At 44.4% G+C, this 19,281-nt stretch overlaps 1 protein-coding gene across 2 annotated transcripts; it reads right to left on the bottom strand.

Moving 5' to 3' along the window:
* Window positions 1–4,568: 4,568 nt before the first annotated feature.
* LOC110501851 (isocitrate dehydrogenase (NADP(+)) 1) lies at window positions 4,569–19,010 on the bottom strand. 2 transcript variants are annotated; one of them, XM_036959281.2, is made up of 9 exons: window positions 18,308–19,010; window positions 16,122–16,251; window positions 12,120–12,411; window positions 9,644–9,746; window positions 9,067–9,244; window positions 8,672–8,823; window positions 8,114–8,254; window positions 7,645–7,807; window positions 4,569–7,552 (listed from the first exon to the last, which is right to left on the bottom strand). In XM_036959281.2, exons 1-9 carry the CDS (start codon window positions 18,339–18,341, stop codon window positions 7,459–7,461), a joined length of 1,287 nt encoding a protein of 428 aa, XP_036815176.1. In that variant the 5' UTR covers window positions 18,342–19,010; the 3' UTR covers window positions 4,569–7,458. The 2 variants fall into 2 exon arrangements, with proteins under 2 accessions (XP_036815176.1, XP_036815177.1); XM_036959282.2 differs by lacking the exon at window positions 18,308–19,010 and adding an exon at window positions 17,166–17,299.
* Window positions 19,011–19,281: the final 271 nt, after the last annotated feature.

Genomic DNA, 19,281 nt, shown 5'->3' with positions numbered 1-19,281 from the left:
TATTACACAAGTGTGTGTAGCAATAATAATTGAGGAACTTTTGGTGAATTGACAAACCTTTCAGTTACTACATCTGTACCTAATTTATTCTACATCCCTATGTCTCATTGTCCCCCTGTGTTTTGCACGAAAATCACATAGCTTTTTTGTAACTGAACATTTAAAGTCCTTTTAAATTACTCCAACCCTGTTCCATACCCATTCCCCAACGTCACACAAATTAACCTACAGTTGCGGCAAAACCAATATAATACTAATTTAATGACGAAGGCAGGTGACAGCAGCAGAGACCACATATCAAACTGAAAATCCTCCAACAAAGGTCATAAAGACATTTCTCTAATGACGAATCTGAGTGGAGGGGTGGAGGAAAGGGGGGTGAGCAGGGAGAGAACGGAGCATATTTTTTTCCTAATGGGGCAAAGCTAGCGGTGCTTGAAGCTACCCAGCGTCCATTGTGCTGACCCTACAGAAAGAGAAACATTGGTCTCTTTCAGGCCAGAGAGAGAAACACAGTAATTATCGTGGGCTCTCTCGGCTAAACATGCAACCACCCCTCATTCGGTCCCTCAGAGCCCCCCTGTACCCTTTCTATGTGCTTATTGTCTAGGCTCGTTTAAAAAAGTCCTTCTCTAATGAAGGAGGAGGGGGCCCTGCCCGGGCTAATGGGCTCAAATATGTTCCTCTCCGGAGCATTGTTGTGGGATAATGGCTCTATGAGCCCCAGCTGTAAACTTGCAGACGCCATATTGTGTATGACCTACATAGAGCTGCATGTGAACTCTTGCTAAATGCTATTTGTCCCAGCAAACTCTCCTCTCTTTTATTTTGTTCTGAGAGGAGAGTCAAATATGGCAGTCAGCAATTGGGCCTAGCTGCCTTTGGTAGAGATGCAGGAGGAAGCAGAGAGGGACTTATAGTTGGATACGTCTTACAGCTGTAATACTGTAATGTATAAATGCTTTCTCAAATGGGATGTACAAATAAATAGAGAAATATAGTATGATAACCTCAAGGACACCAGGGCATTTAACACAATGATATAACATGTAGCACAAACACTACTAACATTGAATGGTATTTGTTGCTTCATTCGGATACTAAAAATAAATGTTAATTTTCCAAATAAAGTAGAAATGCTAATTTGTCCCATATTGATTACAAATATTTGTGGAGTACAATGTCCTGGTCAGTGACGTTGTAATATTATTTGTCATCTTGCTCCAGGAAAGACACAGCAAACCTTTCAATCTAAGTGGATAGGAGATTGACATTGCAAATAAGGTGCCGTCAACGTTAAGAACAAAACCATGTCTATCCATATCCTCTCTAATTTTTTACATCTAACAGCACTCTCTCCCTCTCTCGTTCCCTGACCTACGAACTCCACTCTCCCTCCCTCTATTTCTCGTTTCTCTCTGTCTATCTCTCCCATCCATCTACCCCTTTATTTTGATTATATCCTCCTGTACTGATGACTAAATTATGATTGGGTTTAAGGATGGCAATGCTTTCATCTGGCCAGTGTTGTTCTGCTCTCTCCCTCTCCAACACAAAAGGCCCACTACCTCTGCTCTGCTCCCCGCTTTTGAAGAGTAGAGTGGCTGTTGGGTCCCCATGGAAACTGCAGCGAGGAGGCCTCTTATGGCCTACCTACTGGAGCAAGGTGTTCTCATATCAGAACAGAGACAAAGTTTAAACACAGACAGACAGACAGACAAAGAAAAACACAGCTCTTATCTTATAAATCTTTGGACAGGAAGTGATTTCAGGAGAAATAGGTTAAATTTGTCTTTGTATTATGATCAGTTTTCTTTATACTGGAATGGCCTTTTTTTTTGCCAGAATGTGTTTTTGATAGGTAATGCTAAGTCCTTTAGACATCCAGTACATTTCAATCCTAGGTAAAAAGGTCAAACAGAACAATCATGTACCATTATGTTGCCATTGTATGTGCTGTACCATAGCGCTTGTATAGGGCATAGTATGTTATAATTAAGCAATAAGGCACGTGGGAGTGTGGTATATGGCCAATATACCATGCCTAAGGGTTGTTCTTATGCACGACGCAACACGGAGTGTCTGGATACAGCCCTTAGCCGTGGTATATTGGCCATATACCACAAACCCTCAAGGTGCCTTATTTCTATTATAAAACTGGTTACCAACATAATTTGAGCACTAACAAGAAATGTTTTGTCATACCCGTGGTATACAGTCTGATATACCACGGCTGTCAGCCAATCAGCATTCAGGGCTCGAACCACCACTGTTCTTAGGCGTTGTGATTAAGAGCAGCCCTTAGCAGTGGGATATTGGCCATATACCACACCCTCGTGCCTTATTATTTAAATATCATTCATATAGGATATCAGAGTGAGGATTGACAAAGACTGCTTTGAAAGGCAGCCAAATGTGTAGCAATAAACATTTAGGACCACAAAACTAGAGATCCTGAATGTGTTCAAAGCACAGACTAAACCAACACGGTGTCAACATACACTACATGACCAAAAGTATGTGGACACCTGCTCATCAAACATCTCATTCCAAAATCATAGGTATTAGTATGGAGTTGGTCTCCCCTCTTCTGGGAAGGCTTACCACTAGATGTTGGAACATTGCTGTGGGAATTTGCTTCCATTCAGTCACAAGAGCATTAGTGAGGTTGGGCACTGATGTTGGGCGATTAGGCCCGGCTCGCAGTTGGCGTTCCAATTCATCCCAAAGGAGTTCGATGGGGTTGAGGACAGTGCAGGCCAGTCAAATTATTCCACACCGATCTTGATAAACCATTTCTGTGTGGGTGATATTGTCAACTTGTTTGCCTTGGGGTAAGTTGTGCCAATGGCCACCATACCCCATACAAATGACTATAATTTAGTCAGTTTTATGCAGTATTTTGCAACATGTCATGCATATGAACTCCAGATAGTGCATTTGCATTGTTTCAAAGCAGACATCGTCATTCCCCATGACGGGAAGATATCCATTAGAGCAGTAACAAGTGAGGAAAACAGACAATGACATTGAAGGGATTCATTGACAAAAAAAAAGTTAGCTTAACATATCAAGAATCTTCTGACCAGTTTCATGGGCTAAGTAACCTGAAATGCAGAGAACTTGCCTACAAATTGGAACATCGAAACAACATTCCAGACAAAGGGTAAGTGATATTGAACTGAGAGATCTTTATCTGAATGTAGGCATACATTTAAGATATACAGTATACCACACCCCTTTTCCATGAATTCAACTTTGACCTACCAGCACCATCACACGATATCAGCACCCACTTACCCCAAGGCACCTCAATTTACATAAGTTGCACCAAGACACCTTTTTTTTTGAACAAGCAATGTTTTCAAAGCTTGTGTACATGAATTCTGATTATTTCCAGGGATACACATCCTGAAATACATGTAGATATCTTTGTTAGAAAGAATACTATATTTACCACGACGTAGTGATGCCGAATGTAAAAAATAAAAACAAGCCTCAGAACATCAGGCTTCCTACAGTACAGAGACGGCCATCTCTATGGTAGTCTCTTACTGCTGTGGGCCTTGTGAATATAGACCTTTTTAGATATCATTTTTTGCTGGAAGTTTTCTTTAAGACTGACAAATGAGTTTTGGTTCAATACCAGCTAATGTGTTTACTCCCTCAGAGTTGATAGCTTATGTGGGGCTTCTTGATCTATGTTGTCCCATCCATCCAGCCAGGTTCTAAAAATAGTAACCACTGTTCCCATTCGCAGCTAACAATCCTGCTCTTTCAGTGGCAAGTGATCCATGTGGAGCCTCAGACTGGTAAAATGAGACTTCCTTCTCCCAGACAAAATCCAATTACGTTGGGACAATAGTAGCAGCCCTACAGGCTTTGATACCTTTTTGGAAGCCTTGGTTCTCGCCATCTTCCATTGGAAGTCTGAGTGCCTCCGTTTCCTTTCTTTTCCTCTGGGTCTATCCACCCAGCGCCGCTTGCGCTAGGATTAACCATGTGGATTCCATCTGGTGCAGAAAAGCTAATCATGCCAAGGGTGCACCTGACTGTGTACATGTGGAAGGTGCATCGCAGTAGGCCTATACTCCACGTGGACATACCATAGTCAGTGCTTTAGAAGGATTTGAGGGATGTTGTGCTGCAACTGATAATATGTTGGATACAGTCATTTGTCATAGCTTCTTCCATTTCATGCAGATAAAATGTATTACACCTGATGAACAATGTGGGGCGGCAGGGTAGCCTAGTGGTTAGAGCATTGGGCTAGTAACCGGAAGGTAACAAGGTACAAATCTGTCGTTCTGCCCCTGAACAGGCAGTTAACCCACTGTTCCTAGGCCGTCATTGTAAATAAGAATTTGTTCTTAACTGACTTGCCTGGTTAAATAAAGGTAAAATAATAAAAAAATGTCACTCAGATTACAATGGCACCATCTGGTGGAAAACTGTAAGACACTAAAATCTTCCAAAGTGTTTTTTGTAAGACCGTGGCACTAGATAAACAGTTTTACAACATAACATTTATGGGGTAATAGAAAATAAATACTCAAAGCACTAGACCATTTTCTCCAAAACACATTTATTGAGTTGATATTCTGACCACACTGTCGAGTACAAACCTGCATCCCCTGGTTGTGTGTGCTTACTGGCAGAGGAAGGTACTTGGACACTCATTTCTGTATGGGGGGGGTAAGGTGTTAAGTGTGTTTTTAATATCTTACGACCTCTTCCATAACCACAAACAGGGAGTGAGTGATGCTAGTATAGCTTTGTGAATCAATGACACCAAGCCAAGACGGTCAAAATCTAAACAGGCTACAGTAGTTGTCATGGCATAATATATATATATATATAAAAAATGCTGTGACAGACTGAAGTCACGTTACATAAGACAAGGCAACAGAAGGGTAAGATCACCCTCAGGCAGGACTGGCGATCACTGCTCACTGACCGACAACACACACACAAAAAAAAACAACATAGTTCAATTAGCGTAGGGAACACTGGTTATTTCTGTGTCCATCATTCATTAAAAACAGTCATACTTGGCAGAATTATAAACACATATTTCACTAGGCGATTGCTTAAAAAAAAAAAATCACAAGTTATGTTTGTGATCTCAAATTAGGATTCAGGCCACTTAGATTGGCTGAGTGTTACCACTATGGTCTAGCCATATCTTTTGGTAAGTCATCAATGGAGAAGAGGGCCTCACATCAACAACCTGCCCAGGAACTGGGGTTGAAAATTAGTCGGCTGGCTAAAACCAGCACTTTTACTGAAACGTTGATTAATGTGCACTGTCCCTGTAAAAATACAAATAAACTCACCCTACATCTGAACCCTACATATAGTAAAACAACATGGGATTAATATAGCACTTTTCAAGGACCAAAGTCTTTAAACAATTGTAAAAATAAAAATTAAAAAAAGAAAGTTTACAAAAGCATGAATAAAGAGAGCGGGTGGGCTGAAATAAGAGAGATGTATCAGTGTATGGGGAGGGTTAGGATACGAACCTGGTTTAGGGTAAGGGGCATGTGGGTTGGTAGGGGACAAGAATGTCAGAGGTGGGGGGGGGGGGGGCAAGGTGGTGAAGGGCTTTTTAGGTCAGAAAGAAGAGCTTGTAATCAATGCGTTGAGAGACAGGGAGCTAATGAAGTTCACAGAGGAGAGGTGCTACCAGTACTTAGTGTGGGTGAGGGGGGGGGGGGGGGGGGGGTCGGGCTTATGGAGGGAACTTGAGTTGACGCTAGAGAGTAGTGAGTTACAGTAGTCAAGACAGGAGGAGATGGAATGCGTGTTTCAACGGCAGGACAGGTGGACCTGGCTTTGGCAATGTTGCGGAGGTGGAAGAATGACAATTTGCCAGTCTGTCTGTCTTATGTGATGGTCAAAGGAGAGGGTGAAGCCAAGGTTGTGTGTGTGTGGGGAGACAGTGGTGTCAATCGCAAGATTACCAGCTTTGGTGAAGATGGATTTGGTGTCTATGAGTAAGAGTTCCGTTTTATAAATGCTTAGCTTGAGGAAGTGTTGTTGCAGCCATGTTTTTATTGCCAAAAAAGGAAATTCAATGTGGGTCGAATAGGGATTTGGTGCCGAGGTGGTCAGGTGACACCCAGATCAAGGAAGATGAAGCGTAAGGGGCCCAGCACAGTACCTTGGGGGACACCCTGTGTGACTGCAGTGGCGTCTGAGGTATGGCCATTGAGGGAGATGTAGTGGGTCCGGTTTATGAGGTATGATTGTAGCCAGGAAAGTGTTGTACCCTCAATCTGATGACTCAGTGCTAAAAGCGGCACTCTGGTCAAGGAGAATCAGGATGTTAAGGGCACCAGCATCAGCAGAGGTGAGGTCATTCACAACTTTGAGTGCAGTTTCAGTACTGTGGTGGAAACCAGACTGGAGGGGCTTGAATTAGTTGTTGACTAGCAGGTGGGTTTGAATTGGGAGGCAACAGTCTGTTCCAGAGTCTTGGAAAGGAAGGTTGGAAATTGTGCAGAAAGATGGTGTCCGTTCCTGGCATTTTTAAGATTGGGGGAGGGGTGCCTGCAGCTGTTCTGTAGGGGTGAGATCCGTGGGCAAGGGAGAGGTTGATGGTGTGTGATATATGGACAGAGGGCAGGCAGGCTTTAATGAGAACAGTAGGGAGAAGATCCAGGGATGGACAGAGAGCAGGCAGGCTTTAATGAGAACAGAGCTGTGATGAGTAAGTTGTGTGAAGTGTATTTGTGAGCTTTTCCTTGAAAATAGCTGACGGAAGGAGTTGCAGATTTCAGTGGAGGGAGTAGAGAAGGTGTCGTCACGAGGCTGAAGTAGTTTTCTGACAGTGGAGAACAGAGTTCAGGAGTTCTTATTGAAGCAAGCAGGGCATGGACCTCAGGGGTCAACCAGGGGGAGAAGGACACGGTTTAGTTTGGAGGGGGGGGGGAGAATTGGGGGAGACAGTGTTGCAGTGTTGACTTGGGCAGCTAGTTCATCAGGTGAATTGGGGGCGTGGTCAAGAGGCAGAGCAGATGGCATTAGTTGTAGGGGGTCAACAGCTTTTATGATGCAGAAGGAGTTGGTCTGTATTGTTGGGTAACATTGAAACAGTCCTTAACAGCAATGAAATAAAAGGCATGTTGAGTTTAATGAGTCCACATTAATATTCATATTGCCAAGCAACAGCAAGCATGGGGAGAGTGGGACAGCAATGGCAAGTAGTTTAGATAGGAATGATTCATTAGCTTTGGGAGGACATTCCCCCCCCCCCCCCCCCCGGACAAGACACCTCCTTGAAGCAGACAGACTGCTTGTGGAGGGAATGATTAAGTCTCAAGGGTCCTAGGTCTTCTAGAAGCTCTGGTTGCGTTCTGGGCAGACAGTCCCCCTTCATTGGTTCAGTGTTGGCCGGGGCCCATAGTCCCTGCTGTCAATAGTGTGTGCGTTTAAAGTTGGGAGATGAGGTGATCACAGTTTGGGTTGGTTGGACATCTTGGTCTTCAGGTTCTCTGACAGTTTATCCAGGAACTCAAAGGTGTTCAGGTAGTCTGAGCGTTTGGTACTAAGGGAGAAGATGAAGGAAAGAAAAAGACCGTTGGAGTCAGTCTAGTTTCAGAGTCAGGTTTACTGTGCGTATGTATGCATGCTACTCACTCTGCCATGCCTTTGATACAGATAGCCAGATCCTTGGTCATGAAGCCAGCCTCGATGGTCTCCACGCAGACGACCTCCAGGGCCTCAGCAAACACACGCAGCTCTGCGTTGTCATCCAGCTTCGCCCGGTGCAGCAGCCCCCGCGACCAAGCAAAGATGGACGCTGCGCACACACACACACCACGTTAGGGACATGTCAAAACGTTGAGCTCTTTTCCTAGGTCCTCGTGTTGCCTGTGTTTCTCTGTGCTGTAATCAATAGAAAACACAGTTTCTATTGGACAAATTCAGGTAGGTCCCTCCCAGTTTGGTGTAAGAAACATTTTGCAACATAATCAGTAATGAATACACCCCTGCTACATGCAGATCTACATCCAGAAGGGGAATGAGCTGAATGGTTTTTAGAGCAGGCGTTATCAGTCGGACACCGAATGAAATAGAACATACATTGTATCCGTGTCTAATTTACCGATGGGGTTGGTGGATGTCTCCTTGCCCTGCTGGTGCTGTCTGTAGTGGCGCGTTACCGTGCCGTGGGCCGCCTCCGACTCCACCGTACGACCGTCAGGACAGATGAGCACACTGGTCATCATACCAAGGGACCCATAACCTGGGGTACACACATATTAAATACATCTGTCACAAAGTACTTAACAGCCAACTGGATATAAGCGCTCAGGGACAGTAGTGCCAAGACAAAATATTAGCATTCTCCTGTGTTCTGGAACTAAAAGGCATTCTATTGAGATAGTCTTAAAATATTCCTTAAAATACACAAATTCAAAAAATGGACTGGCATCTGGACTACATCAGAGTACACTAGACTGGACTAGCTGGTCTTACCTTGGGCTACAGAGTCAGACTGGACTAGCTGAGCCTACATCAGAGTAGACTAGACTGGACTAGCTGGTCTTACCTTGGGCTACAGAGTCAGACTGGACTAGCTGGTCTTACCTTGGGCTACAGAGTCAGACTGGACTAGCTGAGCCTACATCAGAGTACACTAGACTGGACTAGCTGGTCTTACCTTGGGCTACAGAGTCAGACTGGACGTCCCCGTCGTAGTTCTTGCAGGCCCAGATGAATCCTCCATCAGACTTCATGGCCTGAGCCACCATGTCATCAATCAGACGATGCTCATACCAGATCCCCTTCTGCTCAAACTTAGAGCGGTACTGCCTGGGACACACGGGAACAGGTCTGAGAACAGGGTTTACACACCTAAACCTCGTACTGTCCTTTATAAAAAAAAATATGCATAGTAGGTGGGGGGGGCGGGGCTTGTCGGCCAATTACCCTTTATCGTCAACCATACATTGTATGTGACTCGTGTGTATCATCTACATGCTGAAAAAATATATTGTCAATAGGGAAAATAAAGATTTACTCGACAATTATATGTCTGAGGCCAGGCAGACATACTTTTCATAGATCTCCTGGAAGATATCTTTGAAGCGCCCGTCGTACTTCTTGAGGATGGTGTTCTTGGTGCTGAGGTACAGAGGCCAGGCTTTTTGCAGCCCCATCTGGAAGGAGCTGTGGGCAAAGTCCCTGATGGAGCTGTCTGTGTTGTACATCCCCAGAGCCACACCACCTGAACCTGGAGGACCAAGACACATCATTCTCATGAAGATACTGTACACTCACATGAATACACTAAGACAGCCACCTCCCCCATTTTGCAAACAGAGCAATGGAGCCAACCTTAATCACACCCTCTAGTTAATCAAAATGCTGTGTTTGTCTACAGTATGTGCAGTAGAGGGAGGTACACAGCTGATTTATCATTCAGAGTTAAATCAGATACTGCCATTCTCATTGTAATATTTACACAGCAAACATATGTAAAGATTGTCATATTGACATACACAGGCTGGCACCATAGGCTAACACAATATTATATAACGGACAAAACCTATTCTGGACATTATTTTCCCTTACAAGCAAAGGTTACATTTTAAGATTGATTTTCATTGACAAGTAAATCTTGTGGTTTTACCTTCAAAGTCATGGACGACAAAGTTCATTGGCTCCCCAATCTTGGGTGTGAATTTCATCTCCAGTCTCCCAGGTCCAGGTACCACAAAGTCTGTGGCCTTGTACTGCAAAGGGGAGAGAGAGAGAGTGGAGAGGTCATAGATGAAACAGACAAGGGCTCCATCTAGTGGAGGAAAATAGAAGTGCAATCCCTGTCTGGGGCAACCAGGCACTGGACTACTGTTCACTGGGTAGATGACAGTAACCTGTAATCTCAGAATAGATGACAGGTTACATTGCTGTTTGAGAGCTGAAAAACAGATGTGTCTGGCCAAAATGAAACATTGTTATGGTTGTCTTCAACCAATCAGTAGTGTGGATGCAACCGAAAGACCAATCCGAAATAGCACTATTACAATATAAAAAAATCCAGGCCATACCGTGACGTGATTGTCAAATACAGTAACCAACCAAAAGGTCAAGTTCCCACCTCATTTGTCAATGGAGTTGAAGCGTAGAGGTTACATTGTTCTCTAGCTGCAGTACAGTATGAATGACGTTCCACTTTGAGACGTGGAGCCAGTGTGGCGACGTCATGGTCTAAAGGGCAACAAAGCCATTTTAAATCAGTGACTGAGCGTTCAGTGACAAAACCAGTCTATTTGTCTCTCTGTGAGCAGGCCTGACCACCACACCTCTAGTCGGCATGAAGTTAACATGTGATCACCTGGAGACTGTACAATCTCTCCCTTAATTAAAAACGTGCAAACAGACGGGGTACCACTAACACATAGCTTAATTTACTTAGGGCATAGCATCTATCCTCTGTCTCTCGGGGTAAATCAGATTCAAGGAAGTGAGGGAGGAAGGGCCTAGAGAAACCTAGAGAGCCAATCATTAGGGGTGGGGGGGCTAGACATTTTTATTAGAGGTCGACCGATTATGATTTTTCAACGCCGATACCGATTATTGGAGGACCAAAAAAAGCCAATGCCGATTTTTATTTATTTATTTATAATAATGACAATTACAACAATACTGAATGAACACTTATTTTAACTTAATATAATACATCAATAAAATCAATTTAGCATCAAATAAAATTATGAAACATGTTCAATTTGGTTTAAATAATGTAAAAACAAAGTGTTGGAGAATAAAGTAAAAGTGCAGTATGTGCCATGTAAGAAAGCTAACGTTTAAGTCCCTGCTCAGAACATGAGAACATGAAAGCTGGTGGTTCCTTTTAACATGAGTCATCAATATTCCCAGGTAAGAAGTTTTAGGTTGTAGTTAAAGGAATTATAGGACCATTTCTTTCTATACCATTTGTATTTCATATACCTTTGACGATTGGATGTTCCTATAAGCACTTTAGTATTGCCAGTGTAACAGTATAGCTTCCGTCCCTCTCCTCGCCGCAACCTGGGCTCGAACCAGGAACACATCGAAAAATCAACAGCACCCTCGAAGCAGCGTTACCCATCGCTCCACAAAATCTGCGGCCCTTGCAAGGGGAACAACTACTCCCAGTCTCAGAGCGAGTGACGTTTGAAACGCTATTAGCGTGCGCTAACTAGCCAGCCATTTCACATCGGTTACACCAGCCTAATCTCGGGAGTTGATAGGCTTGAAGTCATAAACAGCTCAATGCTTGAAGCACAACGAAGAGCTGCTGGCAAAACGCACAAAAGTGCTGTTTGAATGAATGCTTACAAGCCTGCTGCTGCCTACCATCGCTCAGTCAGACTGCTCTATCAAATAATAGACTTAATTATAATATAATAACACAGAAATACGAGCCTTAGGTCATTAATATGGTCGAATCCGGAAACTATCTCGAAAATAAATAGTTTATTCTTTCAGTGAAATACGGAACCGTATTTTATCTAACGGGTGGCATCCATAAGTCTAAATATTCCTGTTACATTGTACAACCTTCAAATGTTGTCATAATTATGTACAATTCTGGCAAATTAGTTCGCAATGAGCCAAGCGGTCCAAACGGTTGCATATACCCTGACTCTGCATGCAATGAACGCAAGATAAACTAGTAATATCATCAACTATGTGTAGTTAACTAGTGATTATGATTAATTGATTGTTTTTTCTAAGATAAGTTTAGCTAGTAACTAATCTTAGCTTCTTACTGCATTTGCGTAACAGGTGGGATCCTCATGAGGCAGGTGGTTAGAGCGTTGGACTAGTCAACCGTAAGGTTGCAAGATTGAATCCCTGAGCTGACAAGGTGAAAATCAAGGCAGCTAACCCACTGTTCCTAGACATTGAAAATAAGAATGTGTTCTTGACTGACTTGCCTAGTTAAATAAAGTTGTAAAAAAAAAATAAAAATAAAAAAAAAAAAATGGGCGTCCAAATATACCGATTTCCGATTGTTATGAAAACTTGAAATTGGCCCTTCCGATTAATCGGTCAACCTCTAATTTTAATGAATGGTTAGTAAGGGTTCTACTGCTGAAGGGGTGGTAAAAGGTTACCTGGTCTCCGTGGGCATGCCTGCCGATGATGATGGGTTTGACCCAGCCGGGCACCAGGCGGGGGATGTTCTTACAGATGATGGCCTCCCTGAACACGGTGCCTCCCAGGATGTTACGGATGGTCCCGTTGGGCGAGCGCCACATCTGCTTTAGCTTGAACTCCTCCACCCGGTTTTCATCCGGCGTGATGGTGGCACACTTAATGCCCACGTTGTAGCGCCGCGTCGCCTCCGCCGCCTCAACCGTCACCTTGTCGTCCGTGGCATCACGGTTCTCCATGCCCAGGTCGTAGCTGAGGGAAGGGCAGAAGAGCAGCAGGGAGGAGGATAATTGTTACCTTTAGGGTTCATGGGAGGACAAATGCTATGAAGAGTATGTGGGTCTGTAAAACCAATTAAAAAGTTAATGTTTCTATCAGAATAAAGTTTAATACATTTACTGTGTGTTTTTGTTTGATGTCATTTAGCCTTTTATAATTAAGTCAGTGGGGATTCCCAATGCAAAGCCTACCTCTGAACCACCTCATCAGGGAGTTCCCTACTCTCAGGTCTAACAGAGCCACACTGTACCAATCAAAACAGGACCCAGTAAACAAAACCTTCCTGTTTCAAATGCAGCAGGAATTAAACAATTGCAAAAAGTAGAATGAGAACAGAGCAACATTCAAATCAGTGTGAAATTATGTAAATCACATGGTGTCATCACTATAGAGTAAGCTTGGTGAGAGGCTGAACCAGAAACAGTATACAAGATGCTAACATGTGAACAAAGAGGCCAGTCTTCACAGGCTGCTGCTACGTGACTGAACTAATGAATTACTCCTCTGAAAGACCCAACACATTTTAGCAGGCGATGGGGTGCTCTGGATTTCCACTAGTTACCGCAAGCAAAAAGTCAATTGGCTAGATCGGTAAAAAAAAAGGTGTATTTTTGGTCTTAAATTTAAGGTTAGCAGTGTGGTTAAGGTTGTTTAAAATGTTATTTTGAGAGAAATTGTAATAATAGGCGGGGTTTATGGCAGCTAGTGATGACTGGCGTGCTACTCCTGGAGGCAATGAACTATTACATAACCAACTTCCCATTTCTACACACAGTTAGAGACCGGGTTGTCTGCTCACAAACTACAACACATTTTTTATTTTATTTTTTACCTTTATTTAACTAGGCAAGTCAGTTAAGAACAAATTCTTATTTTCAATGACGGCCTAGGAACAGTGGGTTAACTGCCTGTTCAGGGGCAGAACCTTCCGGTTACTAGTCCAACGCTCTAACCACTAGGCTACCCCGCCGCCCCAACAATGCAAGGAGGAACTATTTATTTGTTTATTGATTTAACACTAAATTGAAATCACCCCACACATAAAGTGTGCACTGCACCCGTACATCCAAAAAGACTAAGCATAAATACCTCATTTCCTTGTAAGCCTTTCCTTGTGTAAACTGGGTTTTGTTCAACAACCTTTCACCCAGTTTCTCCCTCCCCCTTAGCCTAGTACTACAACAATGTGCTACTCCACAGACAACCGCAGGTTAGATGTGCATCTCAATGGCATTGGGAAATCAGCACATCTGATACTGTGATACAGCACTACAGGCGTTGTGTAATGGTGCGAGATGGCGATAAATTGCCTGAGGGCTGTGTGCGCACTGTGGTTGACCAAGACGAGTCCACACACCCCACATCCCCATGCAGACCGAATGCATTCCTAAGATTTGTGAAACCAATGAGTGTGCCTTACAGACACAGAAACTGGGACAGCAGGAATAAAACAAACCTGCAAGAATTTAAAAAAATACAAACTTCAGCTATCCTTCTCACTTGACCAACTTCAGATGGCAATAATTTGATACAATTACTGGAGATAAAATTTAAAATAAATAAAATCTGCCCAGGACATGGGTAACAAGCATGACCACAGGGCAGGTCATGGGTAATGAGCATGACCACAGGTCAGGTCATGGGTAATCTCTTTCCAAAACACTTCTGCCCAAATGCACGTAGAGTCTGGTGGACGAACGCGTCAAACTTGACCTTCGTTAGCAGAAAGCCCAGGAGAAACTCCCGGCGCATAGACATCAGCTTATTTTACCAACCAATAATTTCCCACAACACCTTCCCCCTAACCCTCCCGTACAATAGCACACCACAAGCACAGAGTATTAAGACACTGAAAAGCTCATGTACAATTGTAATAATCACAGCACAGCAGCCAATGTCGTGTGTGTGTTTAATATCAGTCCACAGTCTGAAGGTCTAGTGCAAAGAGGACTGGACTAGAGCAGAGGACTGGACTAGAGCAGAGGACTGGACTAGAGCAGAGGACTTGAACAGTTCAGATTTGACAGACCAGAGTTGTAGATCTTGGAAAGGATTGGTTCTGGATCAATCACGCCACATCCAGCTCCACTAGTCTGCTGACGTCATGTGATCAGATTGTCTGGGGGGGGGGGGGGGGGGGGTTGGGTAATACACTGCTCTTTAAAACAGCTACATCTAGGAACAAACCTCACAATTTCAAAATGCATTGGTCTTTTCAAAAATGGTAAATGATTATACAAGTCCCTTTGATCTGGCCATCACACTACCTTTTACCCAACACTTGAAACATGCCACATGTTCTGAACAGACATCTAATACAGGATAGCAAGAGAGTACAATAAAGAACATGTTGCTCAATAACGTGCAGTGACAACTAACAAACCTGTCCTTGGTGATATTTGCTAGTGTCTATGGTTAGTGTAGTGCAGAGCACAGCTACAATCAGCATTTTCCACATCACGTGTTATTCCTGTAACCTATAGGGGTTTCCTGAGCATGCGGCTTAAGAAAAAAAACTGAGCATTACAAGTCAACCTAGTGAACCCTGTAGTGAAGCCTACCCACCAACCCTACCCACCCACATAGCGAACCCCACCCTCCCACATAGCGAACCCTACCCACCAACCCAGCAACCCACCCACCCAGCGAACCCCACCCACCCACATAGCGAACCCCACCCACCCACATAGCGAACCCCACCCACCCACATAGCAAACCCCACCCACCCACATAGCAAACCCCACCCACCCACATAGCAAACCCCACCCACCCACATAGCAAACCCCACCCACCCACATAGCAAACCCCACCCACCCACATAGCAAACCCCACCCACCCACATAGCAAACCCCACCCACCCACATAGCAAACCCCACCCACCCACATAGCAAACCCCACCCACCCACATAGCAAACCCCACCCACCCACATAGCAAACCCCACCCACCCACATAGCAAACCCCACCCACCCACATAGCAAACCCCACCCACCCACATAGCAAACCCCACCCACCCACATAGCAAACCCCACCCACCCACATAGCAAACCCCACCCACCCACATAGCAAACCCCACCCACCCACATAGCAAACCCCACCCACCCACATAGCAAACCCCACCCACCCACATAGCAAACCCCACCCACCCACATAGCAAACCCCACCCACCCACATAGCGAACCCCACCCACCCACATAGCGAACGCCACCCACCCACATAGCGAACCCCACCCACCCACATAGCGAACCCCACCCACCCACATAGCGAACCCCACCCACCCACATAGCGAACCCCACCCACCCACATAGCGAACCCCACCCACCCACATAGCGAACCCCACCCACCCACATAGCGAACCCCACCCACCCACCTAGCGAACCCCACCCACCCACCTAGCGAACCCCACCCACCTACCTAGCGAACCCCACCCACCTACCTAGCGAACCCCACCCACCTACCTAGCGAACCCTACCCACGTAGATTCAGAACACTGATATAACTTTGCTCTATTCATTCCAGTTCTATCTATGTATTTAAGGTATAGGAAATGAGTCAAAACAGGGTGGACTACCTGAACTTGTCCAATAAGAAGTGCTCATTTTCATTGTAAAATGTTTCCTGTTACCCTTTGCTACGGTGTACAGTAATGACTACAAGCCCAGGTGTAGCAGCAGGTACAAGTCACCTGTGCAGGTCCATCTCCAGGTAGGGGAAGATGAGCTTCTCCTTAATGAGCTCCCAGATGACTCTGGTCATCTCATCCCCCTGCATCTCCACCACCGACCCTGCCTTGATCTTCTGGGACATCCTGAAACCTGGGGGAGGCAGAGTAGGAGAGAGTCAGTCAATAGTAACAAGAAAATGGCAGCTGGCAAGCAAGCCTTCTGCATGTGGAAGTTATTTCAGCAGTGATACAGTCAAGGCAATTTCCCCCTGGTCTAAAGTACATATCAAATTAATTTACAACTTGGCTTACTAGACCAGTGAGTCAGCATTTCTCTTGTATTAAATGCCATTTTGCTAAACAGGGACAGTTTCAAAGAGATTCCAACCTCTAGTTTTACAAGTATAACAATGTCACCTGAACCAGAATTAGTTTTAGCACCTATGGCCCATTTCTCGAAACTGAACATGGATAGCCTACATTAGCTACCGGCAAGATCAAGGCAAGAAACCTTGAGATAAAACGCATCCAATCAACAAGGCAGTACTGGTGCTACAGCTGAGTCGATACATGGCTTCTTCTGAAAACTTCGTAACAATGTTTTAACGTTCCACCCAGAAACGTTAACCCCAGAATGTTACATACATTGAACACCGACTGGCCATCGTATGATGAGGGGCTAATAGTCTAGGGATACTGGCAAAGACTAGACGAAGTTAAAGAATCTAACGTTAGTCTGGGCTAAATTACCTAGTGTTAATCGCGAATATTAATTTACTGAATGTGTGCACAATCAGCCGGTGTGAGAGTTGTCATTATCTTCCTTCACAACAAAACTCAACAGGCCTACCTACATCTCTCTCCACAAAAGATATTGCAATATACATGTTCGTATCAAATAGGCCACTGTATTTTAAAGACCCCGATGGTATTTGTTATGTCCAACAATGGTTAGTTGGGCTATTGTAGCCACTGTTGCCAGACAACGGGGATTTAGCGATGATCATACCAAATAAAAGCGTTTAAACCCAATATACCTAAGCAGTAGATACTATGAGTGCCTACCTTAGTTTCTAACAGAACCACAATATGTGGGTAATAGTTTAGGCTGTAGAGCGGCTTGTTCTGCACGGACTGGTTCTAGAAGGCTGCGGCTACAACTGACGAGAGGAGAGGCGCGGTTTCATACAAATAGAGGCGTCAACCAGGAGGGAGTTTGATTACACTGAACCGGGATAAAACGGATATATTGCCCCTCACCGGGCAAAAGCGGTAAGGGAGGAGTGCCTGGCTCAAATAGAGCTGGACCGGGCCACAATGTCAACAAAATAACATGATACATCGCTCAGAAACATAAAACATGTATTTTCTAATAAATACATATTATAATATAAGTAGTTTCCCTTGGGGAGGCAGGTAAAACGATATGTGTTTATATAAAGAGCAAGACTTTCGTATGTAAAAACACTGGCCTACATAGAACTTGGCCATTTTTGTTTTCAGCCAACTTCATCTTCGGCTTTAACTGGGGAAACCGGTTCATCCTCGTAATCAATGCTAACCCGGTTTACCCACGCCATTAATCGAATCCCCTCCTTGTCAGCACCAGTGAACTCACCCACAAGACAGACACTCCCTGAGCCAATCAGGGAAAATGTCAAAACCTAAACCAGACACCCCACTCGCTGTTTTTTGTTCTCAATGAAATAATGTATTACGTAGACCAGATCCAGCTGCTATTACATTGGTGTCTGTGGGAGACACACCCAGTTAAGTAGACTGAAACGTCAATGGTAAACTGCCTTAGTTCACCATCTTCATTTTATCCACCATCTTTTCCGAAACCAGCCAATAGAGTAATCCCACACCGCTATGGGAGGGTGTTCATGGAAGGGTGCTTATGGGCGGGTAGTTGTTTTTTTTCCAAGAGGGTTGTTTGTGCTACGCGGCGGCCTCAATTGCTCTGCGCGAATCTTTTTAATAAAAATAAAAACATTTAACAGTTCATGTTAAATGATTAGGAAATGCAGTTGATTTAGGTTCCCAAACACACCCATTTCAACACAACCAACCTAGGCTATCACAATTCTGCCGTTCCTGCTCTATCACCGTATGTAATCGTCGTCTCTGCAGCTTTTTGAACAGACTATTCATTGAGAAGGTGGCCTCATTAATGCACAAGTGCGAAAATGTATGATCATACTGACCTCCAAACCGTAGTCGATCTGGCGCACCGAGCATGTCTTCGTTAAACGAAGTATAGGGAGCTTCGTCTGCCTCAAAGAACGTATGCCTACAATGAATGACAGACGCGTTCAATGTTTTGATCAGGTCGATGTTGCTACAGCACGGAGGGCTTATTTTTAAAGTAAAATGTTGTGCAACATTTCAACACGAGCATTATGTTGATTTGGCAATGTGATCATTAACTTATAGAAAACACCCAGGCGAGGATAGACTTATGATATACACTCGCCAGGGTGTTTTCTATAAGTTTATGATCACATTGCCAAATCAACAACGGCACCCCACCCTTAATGCTTGTGTTGCAATGTCGCACAACGTTCCACTCTAAAAAGACCACAGTGCTGTAGCAACATCGGACGGATAAAAATACAGCGTACAAAAATTAGGAACAACTTCCTAATATGGAGTTGCACCCACTTTTGCCCTCAGAACAGCCCCAGTTCGTTGGGGCATGGACTCTACAAGGTGTTGAAAGCGTTCCACAGGGACGCTGGCCCATGTTGACTCTAATTCTTCCCACAGTTGTCAAGTTGGTTGAATGTCCTTTGGGTGGAGGATAATTCTTGATCCAGTGGAGGATTTAGGTATCGGCGACATGGGCAGCCGCGACAGGTTTTCTACCTCTCATTTTCACGTCACGCCAATGATATGTCACCGTGTGGGACTGACCGTCAATTAACCAATGATATGTCACCGTGTGGGACTGACCGTCAATTAACCTTGTCGGAGTGGGCGCCCTGATTCTAGTTTGAGCTAGGCAAGCTACTGCATGGGAAGATCTCCCACTCAGAAGTAGGAGGTAGGGCAGGGGTAGGTTGACCTCAGGTCTCCCCACTAGAGGCCCTAGCTAGGGGAAGCGGGGAATCTATCATATAGCGCACCTTTAACTTTGTACAGTATTCATGCAATTAGTCAAATTAGTCACACTATGAAG

This window comes from Oncorhynchus mykiss, chromosome 22, assembly GCF_057628025.1.
Source record: "Oncorhynchus mykiss isolate SJ-2025 chromosome 22, ASM5762802v1, whole genome shotgun sequence".
In the NCBI taxonomy this organism is placed as follows: domain Eukaryota; kingdom Metazoa; phylum Chordata; class Actinopteri; order Salmoniformes; family Salmonidae; genus Oncorhynchus; species Oncorhynchus mykiss.
This window is presented reverse-complemented; position numbering and strand designations above follow the sequence as displayed.